Source organism: Vicugna pacos, chromosome 3 (assembly GCF_048564905.1).
Source record: "Vicugna pacos chromosome 3, VicPac4, whole genome shotgun sequence".
Lineage (NCBI taxonomy): Eukaryota > Metazoa > Chordata > Mammalia > Artiodactyla > Camelidae > Vicugna > Vicugna pacos.
This window is the reverse complement of record NC_132989.1, coordinates 9132531-9149257: the sequence shown is the minus strand read 5'-3', so window position 1 is coordinate 9149257 and position 16727 is coordinate 9132531. Positions and strand designations below refer to the sequence as shown.

Sequence of the window (16727 nt, the reverse complement as noted above, 5' to 3'; positions counted from 1 at the left end):
ATAGAGAATTGTTGTTTTTCTTGTTTTAGAGGCAAATGCTCCCAGGTTAAAATTAGATTCAATGCCTACTGTTCAGGGACCCATGTGTCCATTAATCAGTCTCTGCAATAAAAACAGGACTCAGGGCAATTATGAATGCGAGGGCTTAGCTCCTGGCTCAGACTGGAAGAACGGTTTAACTGGAACGCACACGGGCTCAGTCCCTCGAACCACGAGACTCATGTAATACACGATGTGTGTTTCAAACTCAGAAATGGACCCTAGAGAAAATCAGTTTAAAGTGCTTCTCAAATTTTCAAGGGCCAAGTAGTAATCCTCACACCCTCATTTTCTTAACTAGGTAGTCATAAATTCTTCCCCTCATCAGTTTAGTCCTACTGACAGAAGTAGATCTTCCGGGACCTAATTTTCATCGAGAGTTAGTCTGGGTTTGCCATCACAACACTCGGGGACCTCCTTGGAGTGATCCAGAGGAGAAAACACAAGTTCTGACATGGTTTCCTATACGTATAAAACTCAGCTCCTTGAAATTCAGCAAAAATTGCATTTTAATAGAATAAGAACCTGATCCAAACCCTTATGTTGCTAACTCCCACTAATCTGAAGTTATTTATAAGTAGGCTTCTCTTTATATTTTCCCTCTTGTTTTGATATTTAAAGGTCACAGAAATCACACCTGCTTATTTTAAAACATTCCAATATAGGGCTTTTCTCTCCAAAATGACATATATTTGTGTCAAATCTTTATTATAATTATGACTTTAAATCTAACACTGTATCAAGGAAATGTTTCTATTTTGGTATCTATAAATCTATTCGTTTAGCAGACACTTCCTAAGCACCTACTATGTGCTGGATGCTTTGCTAGGAGTACAGTAGTAAGTGATGGAGACAAGGTGTCTGCCCTCATGCTGACACACTAATTGGAAACAGACCACAAGCAAGTATATACATGCACAGAGCAGATACAGACTAGGGCAGGTTCTATGGAGAGACTAAGCAGTTGCTGGGGCTGAGTGGGACGAGTGCTCAGAGAAGAAATTTATATCTAGGCTGAAGTTTGAAGGACGAGAAAGAGCTAGTGAAGTGAAGAAATGGAGAAGAGCATTCCAGGCAGAGGGAACTGCCAGTGCAAAGACTTGAGGTAGGATAAGGCTTGGCAGGTGTGAGCGACAGAGACTTGAACATACTACAAAGCTCAAGAAAGGGTGCTCAGTAATCTCTTATAGCATCCCTCGTCCAGGCATACTTTGTCTAGCATCATCCTGCACCATGCTGTGGTGGAAAATTGCCTGGTGTATCAACACCGAGGACCTCAGATTCACACTGAGCTCAGGCACCCTGAGGCAGCAAAGACTGAAAACAAGGTAGAACCAGGTTAAATCTGCTCCAGTGAATCTCAAGAGACACAGCAGCAAATACTCATATCCCCGTGCTGTTAAAAAATTAATGAAACAATTACACAAATTGTTCTCCAAAACCCTTTTGTCTGAAGACAACCAATTACTGTCTCTGTGAGAATGATCTTAACTCTTATGCGGACATAAATTTCTTGTAGTTAGAATCATAATGCATGACAATTTATATTTTTCCATTTATTCTTTTCCCATTATTCTTTTGTAGATACATTTCCATACATGGACCCCAAAGTAATCATTTTCTCAAACACATGATTTTTTAAAAAATGATCAAGTGGTTCATTTCAGAGACATACTTACCTATTTTCTGTACTGAACAAATCGATGAACTTATCTATCATGTACTGTTTGACATTCAGGTTGTCTTCAGGTGTAGTAAAAACACTGAAAAATAATAGTATATCTAATGTAGAACTGCCTCCTTCTTAAAATCAGCTCCTTAGGACAGAGTTGCATGGGGTAAGTGTGTCATGAGATAACACTTTCTGGTCTCTCTCATTTGTTGCTACAACATCTTTCCAAGAGATTGAAGCAATGCCTGGGGCCACCCAAAGTTACCAGAACCATTAGAGAAGATTATGTTTCTAAGAAACTAATAAAAACAAAAGAATCCCATTATTATGATAATCTTCAAGTATACTATTTTTATAGGTTTGGAATGTTATGGTGAGAGAGAGGAAAATATATAATACTTTATACATGAGTAAGATGACTTGATTTAAATAAAGTCAGTCTTTAAATCATATACACATGTATATGAACCTACCACCTACATACACAGCAGGATTTAAAGGGTACCAAAGAGCTTCTTACTCTGCAAAATATTAGTCTCCCTAGATGATCGTCTTAGGGGGTCTGAAAGGGCCACATGATTGAGCTCTTTGGGTTGAATCATCAAGCATCTTTATCAAGAAGGAAATGAAATACAGGAAGGTATCACATAAGCCATTTTTGACACTCTGTAAAGGTCAGCTCTAATTTTAGGTAGGATTGAAGGGACTTTATTTTTTTTTTCCTTTTGGATTTTTAATTAATTTTTAAGAATTAAATTTGATCTTTTATTATTGCACAAATAATGTTAGCAACATTAAAGAATCATTCATAACACAATATTTTTATTCTAATATAGCTATTCACATGCATAAATTTTTTGAGATTGACAATTATGTACTTTGCATACATAAAGTTAAATGCCATGGTCAAACTCTTCACTTTTTTTTTTTTTTTACATTTTTTATTGATTCATAATCATTTTACAGAGTTGTGTCAAATTCCAGTGTTCAGCACAATTTTTCAGTCATTCATGGACATACACACACTCATTGTCACTTTTTTTCTCTGTGAGTTATCATAACATTTTGTGTATATTTCCCTGTGCTATACAGTGTAATCTTGTTTATCTATTCTACAATTTTGAAATCCCAGTCTATCCCTTCCCACCCTCTACCCCCCCACCCCGGTAACCACAAGTCTGTATTCTCTGTCCATGAGTCTATTTCTGTCCTGTATTTATGCTTTGTTTTTGTTTGTTTGTTTGTTTTTGTTTTTTAGATTCCACATATGAGTGATCTCATATGGTATTTTTCTTTCTTTCTGGCTTACTTCACTTAGAATGACATTCTCTAGGAGCATCCATGTTGCTGCAAATGGCATTATGTTGTCGGTTTTTATGGCTGAGTAGTATTTCACTGTATAAATATACCACTTCTTCTTTATCCAGTCACCTGTTGATGGACATTTAGGTTGTTTCCATGTTTTGGCTATTGTAAATAGTGCTGCTATGAACATTGGGGTGCAGGTGTCATCCTGAAGTAGATTTCCTTCTGGGTACAAGCCCAGGAGTGGGATTCCTGGGTCATATGGTAAGTCTATTCCTAGTCTTTTGAGGAATCGCCACACTGTTTTCCATAGTGGCTGCACCAAACTGCATTCCCACCAGCAGTGTAGGAGGGTTCCCCTTTCTCCACAGCCCCTCCAGCATTTGTCATTTGTGGATTTTTGAATGACGGCCATTCTAACTGGTGTGAGGTGATACCTCATTGTAGTTTTGATTTGCATTTCTCTGATAATTAGTGATATTGAACATTTTTTCATGTGCTTTTTGATCATTTGTATGTCTTCCTTGGAGAGTTGCTTGTTTAGGTCTTCTGCCCATTTTTGGATTGGGTTGTTTATTTTTTTCTTATTGAGTCGTATGAGCTGCTTATATATTTTGGAGATCAAGCCTTTGTCGGTTTCACTTGCAAAAATTTTCTCCCATTCCGTAGGTTTTCTTCTTGTTTTATTTCTGGTTTCCTTTGCTCTGCAGAAGCTTGTAAGTTTCATTAGGTCCCATTTGTTTGAAGGGACTTTAAAGTCTCAGACCGTAATTTTGTAATTTGAGAAAAGCAGGATGAGGTGAGGAAGCAACAACACAGCAGCACAACAGAAGGGGGACCTGGCATTAATTAGCCTGGGTCACCTTGCCGGCTTAATTCCTTGTCCCATCTGGGAAACTCACCAATGAAGCCCGGCACGGGGACCAGCAGAGATGCTCCTGCTAGCCCAGCGGGCTTCCCTGAATGACAGCCCGACAACAGCATCAACAACTTAACTGGCAACCACCACCACCAGGAAGGGACCAAACATGTTCCTATGGACTTTCTCATCCACCCTCACAGTTCTCTGAAGGAGAGAGAAGTCAAATTCTGTTTTAGAGAGGAAGTGATCGAGATACACAAAAGACAAGCAATTTGCCCAAAGTCACAATAGAGGCCATAAGTGTAAAAGGAACACCTTGCCTTAGGATTAACGCACAGGATTCCCTGCACTCCGATCCCACACTGCTTCCTTGCCTGAAAGCAGCCAACAGAATCAATTCCCTATCAGTTCTTCCAATGATACTTTATGCATATATATGTAAATACAAAGCAACATTCTTCTTCCCCTCCTTTTTGTACAATGGTAGCATATTCGGCGCACATTTCCTAGCCTTTCTTTTGGTTGGTTAGCAACATTTCTTGAAGATCAATCCACACTGAAAAGCAAGGAGCTTCTCTAGTCTTTTCTTTTTTTTTGGTTGCATATTTTGTTGTATGGATAAAAAAACTATCTTGATGGACATTAGTCTATTTCCAGTTTTTTCATTATTACAGTGTGGAATGAATAACCTTGTAGGTATCACTGCCCATCACTGGCAATGTCTGGAGAAATTTTTGGTTGTCATTATTGGGGAACCGAGTGCTACTGGTTTTGGTGGGTGGAGCCAGGGGAGCTAAGTACCCTACAGTGCACAGGACAAACTCACAACAAAGAATTAGCCAGCCCCAAATGTTAATAGTGCCAAGATTCAGAAGCCCTGGTCTACAGAAAACGTTTCTAGAGGTGGCACTGCTCTGTCAAAGTTTATTTACATCTGTTGTTTTGCTGAACATGACAAAATTATTCCCCCCAGAGGTTGTACTCGTCCACATTCCCCAGGGTCACATGTGAAATGCTTGTTTTCTCAAAACCTCACCAACACTATTATTGTATGTTTTGATCTTTGCAAGCCTGATAAGACTTAAAAAACGATGTCTCAGTAAAATTTATTTGCTCTTCTGCTATAGTGTGTGAGCATCTTTTCCTGTTTAAGAGCAATTTACATTCCTTTTGCACATTTTTCCATAATGTTGTTAGTATCTTCCATCTTCCTTAATCACTTGTAGGAGCTCTTTATCTATTAGCTAAACATTTTGTGAGACTAGTTTTTAAAATTATCTGGGGGGGGTTGTATTTTATTTAATTATTTTTAATGGAGGTGCTGGGGATTGAACCCAGGACCTTGAGCATGCTAGGCATACAATCTACCACTGAGCTATACCCTCCCCACTCAGACTAGATTTAACTTATCTTTTCATCGTCAAATTGTTACCCATTTGCCAATCAATCTGGAAATCTTACTCAAATCATTTCTATTAAGAGTTTTGTCCTAGAGTCCACAAATATTACTTTCTGTTGGACACTTGGTCTTACTGCTGTTCCCCCAGTCAACTGAGAAACAAATATTAATTGAACATCACCTCTGTACAAGGAGTTATTTCCTGAAATTCCATGAAGCTGCTATATACATTTACATACTTTGGCTACTGACTCTCCAGTGCTTGAGAAATACAAAAAAATACACTCTTTCAGAATCGTTAAAAATCTGATACGCCCTGTTCTGCAAAGGAGGGCTATGAAAGAGCATTCCCAGACCAGAGACACTGAGAGATAAAATGTCCAGGACACTTTGAAGATCTACTCCGTACCTTGCTCTTAATTTCCGCATTAAGTCCTTTTCTCTCTGCCCACTGTTGTAAGCAAATTTAAACAAACATGCTTTTTTTTTAAGGTTAGGGTCAGTAATATCTTTATCTCAGATGAATCAGGCTTGGAAATGATTCCTGAATTATTGCTTCACTTCTAAGATAAGTACACCCACATATAAAAACACACAGAGTAGCTTTATTTGACATCTATGAAGAAAATAGCTATCGCTCAGTAAGAGCATGATGGAAAATGGCATGAACTTGAACCTCCAGGGATACAGAAATGCAGGTGCAGGTGCTGCCTGGCTGCCGCTGACTGCTAATGGGGTCAGGAGGTTACCAGGGCCAAGGGCTGCATCACTTTGAACAGCCAGCATTTGATGAGTACCAGCTGGTCTTCTCCCATAGTCATTTGCCAAAACTGTATTATGGTGCTGTGCTTTTCAAAGTTTATGACTGCTTTAAAACACTGTTTTCACTTTTCTGCTTAGTACATGCTCACTGCAAAAACTTCAAATATTATAGGAAATACAACTTACACTGCAGAAGTCGACCATGTTGTCCACAAGGTAGAACCAGTGTAGTAGTGGTCGTTCTTGTGTTATTTCTTTGAGTCTTGCATATATGAATATATATTTTATTATCTCTTTTCTCAAAAATGAGATGATATTCCATCTATTTAATATGTATTTTGTTATATATTAATATATCTTATATAATAAATGTATCTTTATATATGAAGCATATAATAAATATATATTCTATATCTTTTGTCCCTTCACATAGACCAACTTTACTCTTTGTTGGTGGCTACAGATGGCCACAGACTAGTCACAAGATGGATAAACTATAACTAATTTAACCATTTGTCTGTTGGTGGATATTTAGCTTTTTAGTGTAATAAATAACACCACACGAACATCCTTTTTCCTACATCTTTGTATATTTCAAACACGTTTCCATAGGATAAATTTCATAAGGAAAATGTATTTACTTATTTTAGTTAACTGCTTTTAAATACAATAAAGGAAATACATGTTCATGGTGAAAGAGCAAAACAGTATAGAAAGATATGAGGTGAAGAGAAAAGCTCTCTTTCTACTTCCTACCCTCAAACCCCAGAACCACTCCCACGAGTATCTTCTCTTTAACAGCTTCTTTTGAGAGAAAAACGTTCAAAATTTTAATAGAGGACCCCAGATTGCCTTCTGGAAACTGTACGAGCATAAAGTTCTTTTCCTTTTCATGTCATGTCCTTCCTTTCTCTCCTCTTTTTTTGGGGGGCGGAGAAGTGAGGAGGTGGGCGATGGGTAAAATCCTTCCTTTTCCGCAGGGAGTCAGGGTGCTGCTACCGACAGGATGGCAGACTTCAAGGGAGGCTAGAGTGTTTTCCCTGCTCCACAACCAGCCTCATCATAAACCACAGTGTGAAAAGCCGAGGTGAGGAAAGCCAGGCGGCTCTGGTTTAGCAATGACTAAAAGGTCTTGTGGAAAAAAGGAAAGGAAAGGAAAGAAAAGAAGGCAGGTTTGGGATGGATCATAGTTTCCTGGCTTGAAGGTGGTCCAGGAGCCGCAAAATCTGCTACTTAGCTCCAGATCCTTCCTAACAAGTAGCTCAGGTCATTATATCCCTGAGTTGAAGCTGTCAGCATCCCCATTCCTCCGCAAGAACTAAACAATCAAGTTCAGTTAAGAGAACTGATCTCAGAGAACAGAGATAATTGGCCCAATACTACCCGTCCTCAGAGGGATTCAAACCATGACTTTTCCAAGTTCCCAATCTCTGCTTTTCTCCCCTGCAGCACGAGAGCTTCCTTCTCGTACAAGACAGAAAGCTGCATCAGGAGACTGCGGAGGGAACTCGCAGGTTACCTCCAGCACCTTTTACAGAAGGGATGCAATTAGAATCTGGGAAGCCCCCTGAAACCAATTTTAGAACTGATACTCCACACTCTGTTAGCAGCGGGGAAAACAACCCCAAGTCAGTCATTGAAGTTCATGTCACATGACATCAGTTTTAATTTCAATGGTATCACTGTGCCATGTCAGATGGGTGCAGCGGCTGTACCACACTCCAGAAGAGGCAATGAACAAAATATTCAAAATGCCTGGTTGAAGTCATCATCAGAAAGATTTCCTTATCTTAACGAAATTCTGATAAAGGCAGCATGTGTTTCCTTTTACAATGAGAGCCAGGGAAGTCTTAAATGCATTACTCCCCTTTGAAAAATACTGGTTCCCTTTGAAAAACACTCTTTCGGTTGATGCCTGAAATTCCATTATCAAAGCTTCCTCTTGGCTTAAGCCCCTAATATCCGTCCTAATCCAAACTCCTGTGAAACAAGCCGAGCCTTAAGCTATCAGTGAGGTACATCTTGGGTGAATGACTATCTGCGGGAGGTTTTGCCAGGTGAATGGGACGGGGAGCAGAGAGCTAAGCCTTCCCATTTGCTAAAATGAGAGCAAATGGGACGCAGCTGGGAAGACCAAGAACTAGGTTTTGCCCTGATTTTACAAATAATTGTCAAAATAAACAAATGACTCCAGAAGGTCAAAATCACCAGTTAAATATTAATGTTGTCCTCCCAAATGGTGACTCCTGGTTACATATTTGCCCAGAAGAAAGCCCCCAAAGAAAACATGGACTCATAAAGACCAGAGAGTGAGGTCTTGTTTCATGGGCAGCATTTGGAGGAGGAAAGGAAGTAACACTTGGGTGGTAGGTTTATCATTTGAATGGTTTTCTTTTGCTAGTAGGTTGATGTCATTCTTTTAAATCTTCTAAATCATTCCAATGATTCAGGGACTGCTATTATTTCCACTTGAAAAAAAAAAAAGGCAACTGAGAAGTTGAGGCACTTGCCTGAGGTTGCACAGCTGGTCAGGCAGGCGTGGGTCTGCATAATGTGCAAGTTCCGTTTCTGTCCCACGCAGCCTCCCTGGAGACGAAAGCTGAAGTGTTGCTGTTATTCGGAAGGGTGGAGATGCCCTCTTTCATGGGTAACAGACACACAGCTTCTCACTGATGTAGCTGCTGGACTCGCCAAGCCACCAGGGAGCCAATGTCATAGGAGCGAAGAGGAGTTATTATTCTGTGCTCCCGCTTTGAAATCCAACATAAGCACTGCACGATCAGATAGGGCAGAAAATATCCTGAATCACAGCTTGGGGAAATCAGTCACACAACTGATGGTTCAGTGTTAGGTTCAGGGAATGAAAGTCTCCCGCGTAAAGTCATGGCAGGTGCAAAGCCATGAAGCACGGTCGTTAAACACTCAGGCTCTTGAGTCTTAGAATTGAGCTTGTATGTGGCTCTTCCACTTATAAAGGGACTTGGCCCCTCTGAGCCACAATTTTCTCACCTGTAAAATGGGGGAAGAATACTTTGTAGGACCATGATTAAAGGAGATGTCCTGTTGAGTACCTGATGTGTAGGAAGTGCTCCAAGATGGTTATCATCATTTGTTTTTTCCTGCCTCTTTCTTTGAAAGTCACGATCTAAAATTTTACTTCATACATTAACATGAAAAGAAAGGTGGTATCAAAGCCACTGGCACGAGCCGGCCTCTGTACAAATACGTGGGCATCAGCATCTTGTCGTGTCGTGTTGGACACGCAGCCAGTGTCTGAAGTGAAGCTCTGGAATGTGAGGACAACTTTGAACATGGCCAAGGAAAGAGGCAAGGCCAAGCGAAGTTATGTGACTTTCAGACAGAGCGGTGCAGACGGAATAAGCAAGAAGGATGAGGGCTTATTTCATTCGGTGTCATTCTCTGTTGTCTTTGGTGTGGTTTCCTGGGAAGGTTTTGCGCTGGCATTTTTCAGAAATAGCACAGTTGTTTGGGATGATTACAGGCAATTACCATTTCCCAGAGATGCAACTGTATTTAGCTCGCTGACCGGCTGTCCTGTGCCTGGCTCTGGTCCTGTTGTTTACCACGTAGCAGATCTTCTGGGGGCTGAGGAGAACAGGGCTCGGGACTTTGAAGAGACTGAGACAACAGGACAGAGTGTGAGGGGGAGCTTGAGCACTCATTTTGGGAATGAGTGAGCTTCGCTGGTGGGATATGAAATCCATTCCAGCAAAAGATCAAACTGGAGAGCAGGCTTACCTGATGGACTGTTAAGGCACAAATGTCTCTTACAATCCCTGTTTGAGCCCAGTGAATATTAAGAAGTCAAAAGAGATCATCTGTGTTTAGAGATATCTTCCTTGGAAATCCTGAACCACGCTGCCCAATAAGGTGGCCACCAGTCATGTGTGGTGACTGAGAACTTGCAGTGTGGAAAGTCCAAATTGAGATGGCCTGTAAACTACATGATGTCAAAGACTTATTACTTAAAAGTAATCTATCTCAATGTTTTATGTTGATTACATGTGGAAAGGATCATATTTTAGATATACTGGGCTAAACAAAATGCTGTATTCTTTTTTTGTGTGTGTGATTTATCTCATGTTTACTTTAGAACCAAATAGGATATTGAGTTTATTATACCACCATATTACACTGCCACAGGGGACACATTAAGTCAAAGTTGATGGAACCCTAGAAATACACTTTTGAGATTTATAATACACTCTGATTTATCAATTTTTTACATGATCAGTTACTAAATAACATTTTATGAATGATGTCACTCTCCCAATAGAGCTGTATCACTGTCTAGGACATAGATATAGTCACATACATAGAAAATGATGTATAAAGTTGTTCATTGCATAATGCTCTTAATAAAATCATACAAAAACCTAAATGTCTGAAAAGAGAGGACTGATGAAATGATACATTATATGATGGAATATTATGCAGCCATGAAAAGTGTGAGGAAACATTATAATGACTACAGAACTTCTAAGATAAATGAAAAAAAAGGTACATAAACTATGCATAATATGTACCATTTATAAAAAAAGAGAAATAAATATATATACATACTTATTTGCTTGTATATACATACATTTTGGGGGGGAAATTATACAGGAAACTGTTAGCACTGGTTGTTTCCTAGGCAAGGAACTGGGTGGCTGAGGGACAAGAGTGGAAGGAAGACTTTTCACTGTGTATTCTTTCCTTACCTTTTGAATTTTGAACCATGTGAATGGATTGCCTAACCCAAAAGAAAACACAGCATTTGGACTGGCAAGAAAGTAGTTTGCGATGAAACAGGATCACATTCTTAATGGAAAACATTTATAAAAAGTAGGCATCACTCTAAGGGTAAATATCCACATGTAGAATGCTGGAACTATAAGGGACCTTCCTTAAAAGCTCCATCTATCCCAGACTTTTCACTTTATCTGTGAGATCTGTAAACTGAGGCCTTCAAAACTTAGTGACTTTGTGTAAGCTCGTATGGCAGAAGAGTTAGGATTGGAAATCAGAAATTCCAACATCCATCCTAGGACTCTTTATCATTTTGTCTTCTCATTTTGTGTGGGCAAAACAGAGCCAAGTAAGTTTAGGCTACACAGTCGGCTGTCATGTTCTGTCTAAATTTTGGAGTCTAAATTAATGAAATAACCTCAAACCCTTGGACTACTCACATCTTGTGTGGTCACTATATGGCTATACTTATAAATAGGCTGTGCACATCTCTATCACTGCACATATTGCAGTATGATAAATGTGCTTTTTTCCTACCCTTTGAACTCAACCGAATTCATTGAGGGCAAGAACTAAAATGTCTTAAGTTTTTTTAAAATATGTGAATGTTTAGCACAAGTGTACTGCCAAAAATATTAATATAAGTCCACATCTCTGGGAATTTAAAAATGTTACAAGGTACACAAACCATTATGTAACACCTCACACATCAGTGGCCAAGGATGGCATCCCATAATCAAACATATTAATATTTCATCAGCAAAACATATGATATAAATAAATACGATATATGACTGCTCATTAGTTCAGGTCTGCAAAATGCATTTTGTCTCCAAGCTTAAAAAGCTTTGGGTTTTCAAAGTCTTCTGAATGTTGGAATTAGATAAGAAATTATAGACTGTACTCACAAAGATGCTGTAGAAAATATGTTTAGTCACTTCTGCTCTCATCTTTTTGATGAAACCAATACGAGCAATCATAGCAGGCAGCTTTAATACCCCATGTTTGGGCAGACTTGTTCTGTCATTAAGGAATCCAATCTAGCATAGAGGGGCAAAAGCTGACATTGTGGGAAGAGGAGAAAAAAAATCCTAATTGAACAACACTGTATTCCTATTTTAGCTGCTCAGTAGTTATTACTTAAGTTTTTTTAAAAGTTTCATTTGATTAGATCATGCTAGTTTTCAAGTGAAAACAGGTAAATAAAACACTGACAGCAAAGGTATGCAGGCAATAAGCTTGAATCCTACTAAAAGGTAATTGCACTTTTGGGGGGACCAGTGTTCACAGAAAGAGGCATTCTAAATACACTGGTGAGGAATAAGCAGAAATGTATACAATTTTCTCAACTTAGGACCATTACTCTAATGTAAAAGAAAGAGGGACTTTTCTAGTCAACCTTTCCTGATTGATTGCTCTGTATTAGTATCCTTCCTTTAATCTTATAAAGTCTTATATGCCTTTTTCTACTCTTTATAAGGGGAAAAGCTCTGGAATCAAAAACAGTACACACTAAAATCCACTTTTCTTTCCACATCCCAAGCCCCACCTCCATTTTGTTTCTGTTAACTTTCACATAATATTTTCCTAGCAAAAAATCAAATTTGCACTAAAAGACTATACATTAACTTTGCAGACAACGATGTTTGATATGATTCAGTTTGGCGATATTGATTTTTCTATCTTAAAATTTTAGCTACATTTTAACAGAATCAATTATTCTGTTCAACGCATGAGATTAACATTCAGCAAGTGTTTATTACCAAAAAAAAGTGTATTCCATTCCAAGAATGAAAATAGCAGTGGCGAAAAAGAAAAACCTTCTAAGTTTGGGCTACTATTCGGGGACGAAATACTGCCTTCTCATACCTTCATCATAATTCATTAAAATAAGAAAAAGAAAACTAGCTAGATCCCACAACAAATACACCAGCAAATTAGTAATCTAGCACAACAACAACAAAAGTAAGCAAAAACTAACCAGCCTATTTTTCAGTTGGGCGAAAAAACAAAACAACAAACTCCTTGCTGGATTTCTTGGCCATTTGCACACAGAAGTACCGAAAACTAAAATCTTTTTCAGTGAAGAATTTCTCGGTACACGGGACTTAACTTCCTCTCTACCACCTTAACAAAATTATCAGCATTATTCCAGAATATAATTATTTACTTGGAAACCACCAAAACAACAACAACAACAAAAAAAACCCTCAATCCAAAATGCCAGTGGTGGTTATTCTGTAAAGAAACAGAAACAACTGTTATTCTAAGACACAGAACCAATCGAGCGAAGGAAGGACTTCTGGAATACGCTGCCCCCAAGATTTAAAATGGAGACTCAGAAATAGCATCCGCGGCCACGAAGTCCCCTAAACCACGTGGCCTTCCTACGAAAGCAGAGCCTTAAACTTGTAAACCACAGGAGAATTCCCCTCAGCTGCTGACTAATAAGAATGAGTCCTGGAGAGCAAAGTCCCTGCGCTTTGGCTACTGCCCTTACCGTTACACGATGTGGGAGGGAGGGAAGGAGGCGAAACACCCAGAATCCGGGTGGGAAGGCCCCTGGCCTCGCAGCTGCGGTGCAGGGAGACGGCGAGGGGCAGCTCCGCGTGCGGTGACCCTCCGTGAACACGCTCTGCGGCGGCTCGGCTCTCTCTGAGGCTTCGGGAGAGCGGGCTTTGCGGGCCTTGCGCGCCCGGCTGTCGCGGAGACCGCGGCCCCACAGGGAGGCGCCGGCCAAGAGCTCCCCTTGCACCTCGGCCGCCTGGGGAGCCCGTCCCTCCTCGCACGCACGCACGCCCCCCGGGCCAAATCACTCGGGGGCGCGTCGCCTTCCGACCTGGGATGGCGCACAGCGCGTGCGCGGCCACTCTCTTCCCACAGCAGCGTAATCCCTCCGCGCACTAATTTTGTTCACGCCCCACCCCCTGGCCGCTGGCGTCACTTCCACCACTGGAGCGCTTTCCAGCAGCTTCCAGAAACGTCACCTCCCCAAACCCAGCCACTCACAGATCCAAAATGCTATATTTAACATTTCTTTTTGCTGTTTCTCGTGTGACTACTAGAAATTTTTTAATTAGCGGACAGTTCACATTTGTTTCTATTGGGCAAGGGCTGCTTTAGAACTTCACATAGGATTTGGACCCCTATTCACAACCCTGGATATTATTTACGTCCACTTTATGCCCTGATAATGTTGATCCTAGGCTACTAACAACTGATGCTCACCCAGAATGTTCCTACCCCAGGGCCTTTGCTCTTGCTGTCTGTTCTACCAAGGGGCTCACTCTCCCTTCTCGGCTCTGGTTCCTCTTTCAACTTTCGGGTCTCTTCTCAGATGCCCTCCAGTGAGGTCTGCCCTGACCACTAGCTGATCATGTCAACCTGTTTTCATCTCCTTATAGCATCTGTTTATACTGTCTGCCTTCCCATGAGAAAGTCTACTGTGTTCGCCTCTCTATTTCCTGCACTCGGTGCCTAGCTCATAGCTGGTCCTCAATAAATACTCCTGCAGGGCTGAATGCATTAGCCTTAAATCTGATGGAGATTACTTAAACCGTGTTCCAGCTTGGTGCCCTTCTTTCATAGCATCCTAACTGGGTGCCCTGTTGTGGACCAGCTACCGTGCTAGGCCTGGGGGAGATCGTAATAGATGTCCTGGTCTCTACTCTCAGGACTGCAGGACTTAGTGGGTCCCAGGGACAGAAATGTCTGCAAACGGAGTTGTCAGGTTACTGCCATGAGCCTTCTGTTACATTTTACTATGTATATGACTAAGGAAATAACCCAACAGAGGTAAAAAAACAAAATCACCTCAAAGCTCAGACTCCCTGTTTATCACCAGTAGCTGCAGCTGGTTGTTGAAAAGGCAGCTCACTTGTCCTCTTCTGCTTTTGAAAAACACATGAACCATTCCAAAGACTGTGATTATGGGCAGGATCAGGGCATGTATTTCTAGCTCTGGAAGACTCTAAATGAGAAGATAGTTTGGGTCCAAAGAGCACATGTTTTCAGAGGCTTTTAAGGGAAGACTGACCTCTTGATATATCCTTCGATTACAAAAGCACATTTTAAACCACTCTGTGGAGCAGACATTCATTTTTGTTTATATATACTCCATAAATATGTGTGGGAAAGATAAATACATTCCAAATGGTTAACCTTGGCTACCTCAGAGTTGTGGAGAAGGAGAGGATAATAAGACATTAGAAATATTTTCTTCACATAGCTCCATATGGTTTTATTTGCTACAATCATGGATAGATTTTGTACTTTCCCAAATGAATGAAAGAGTTTTCAGAAAGAAAATACTAAAAAAAAAAAAAAAAAAAGAAATAGTATGAAATGTCCCTGTATTTACAGGGGGTACTTCTAACATCTTCCCTCTTTTCATCTCACTTCTGGGCCTCAGCTACTGAAACAAAGGCAGCAACCAGGCTGGGTGTCCAAAACTAGTAAGTAAAGGCTGAACTCACTTCTGGAGAATTTGATGATGTCACAGCTCCCAAATACCCAGCAAGTGCCCTCACATATCACAACTCTCTTGCCATAGTTGACTTCCCTAACCTCTTCCATTGGGAGGGTACCCTTTATTGAGGGCACCTATTATAAGCCAGGTGGCTTGTTTCCATATTTTATTCTCCAATCAACCCTTAAAGGGTAAGCATTATTATCCTCACTTATCAGATGTGGAAATTGAAGTTTGGGGAGGTTGGATGAATTCCCCAAGGTCACAAAGCTAGTTAGAGGCAGAGCCTAACTTTATATGTTCCAACCTATGCCCAGTTCACCACCATTTGCTACCTCTTTCTTAAGGATAAGCTATAATGAAGTGTTTTTCAACTGGTTCCACAGTCAAATTAAATTCTGTTCTCAATGGAAGCCTAATTCCAGGCACCCATGAAAGTCTCCTGCTCTCCAAAAGCTTTTCCCTAACTAGCCTTCCATGGAGCCTGATAGTCCACCTATAGAATAGGTCCCATTGGGCAACATCCCCTGGGATCCACTCTCCAAGGACAAGGACCCTTAGAAATGGATAATATGTAACATTATTATAAATCCTGAAGGCTATCATGTGAATGAGTTATCAAGGAATACATCTAGCAAGCGTCAAAGGAAATGAGACATGGGGCCAATAAAGCTTGACAAGGGCATGGAGAAGGGATGGTTAGAATCAGGAATGTCCTACAAGGGTGCCATTGGGGGACTGTGGACAACTGAGGGACACAGAGAAGGCAGATGTCGAAAAGAAAGTTTCCAAGCAAGGTATGTGTCACCAACCAAGTCAAGCCTGAGCCCACTTACTCTGCTAATAAGACCATGGATAGGTACAAAGTAGAGATACCTGGCCCACGTGTGTGGTTGGTTTCTCATGGATTACACCACCCATCCCAGCTGTAAGTTCTGCAAATGCTGCTCTGTGTCACAAGGTCACTGGGATATGTCATGGTGGCTCTATGAATGGAGGTCAGTCACCCCATCAAGAAGACAGTTCAAGTGGCATGGTCTCTCAGGAGTCTGCTCAGAGTGTCCTTTTCAGGCACTGAGGGCCAAGCTTCTGGATATTTGAAGGATGGGTTTACAAAGACAACGGACGTCTTCTAATAATGGGTTTCTAGAAGCAACCTGGACAAAATATTGTCTCTTCCTTGAATGTAATGTGCTTTTTTCTTCCTACAGAAAAAGCGCACTTTGAAGGGCTCCATTGAACTGTCCCGAATCAAATGTGTCGAGATTGTGAAAAGTGACATTATCATCCCATGCCACTATAAATATCCATTTCAGGTAAGTCCATCAGAGCAAGGGACGAGTTCCCCATTTCTTGGATGACGGGTGAAATGCTCAGTCATTGTATGGGAAGGTGGGATGCAGATGACTCTGGTCTAGGGTTAGAACTTAGACAAACCCCAGGAGAAATCTTGCCGTGTTCTTTCAAT

At 40.7% G+C, this 16727-nt stretch overlaps 2 protein-coding genes across 2 annotated transcripts in view; one reads left to right on the top strand and one right to left on the bottom strand.

The window, feature by feature from the left end:
* The window catches only part of MED7 (mediator complex subunit 7), a 50986-nt gene extending 37429 nt beyond the window's left edge, over window positions 1–13557 (bottom strand). The window contains exon 1 of the mRNA XM_072953962.1: window positions 13292–13557. The gene's annotated coding sequence lies outside the window, so the exon portion shown is untranslated. The remainder of the gene's footprint in view (window positions 1–13291) is intronic.
* Window positions 1–16727, top strand: part of ITK (IL2 inducible T cell kinase) — a 60184-nt gene that overhangs the window by 6720 nt on the left and 36737 nt on the right. Inside the window, exon 2 of the mRNA XM_006211884.4 lies at window positions 16471–16575. Within this exon, the coding sequence (XP_006211946.1) occupies window positions 16471–16575 (105 nt within the window). The remainder of the gene's footprint in view (window positions 1–16470; window positions 16576–16727) is intronic.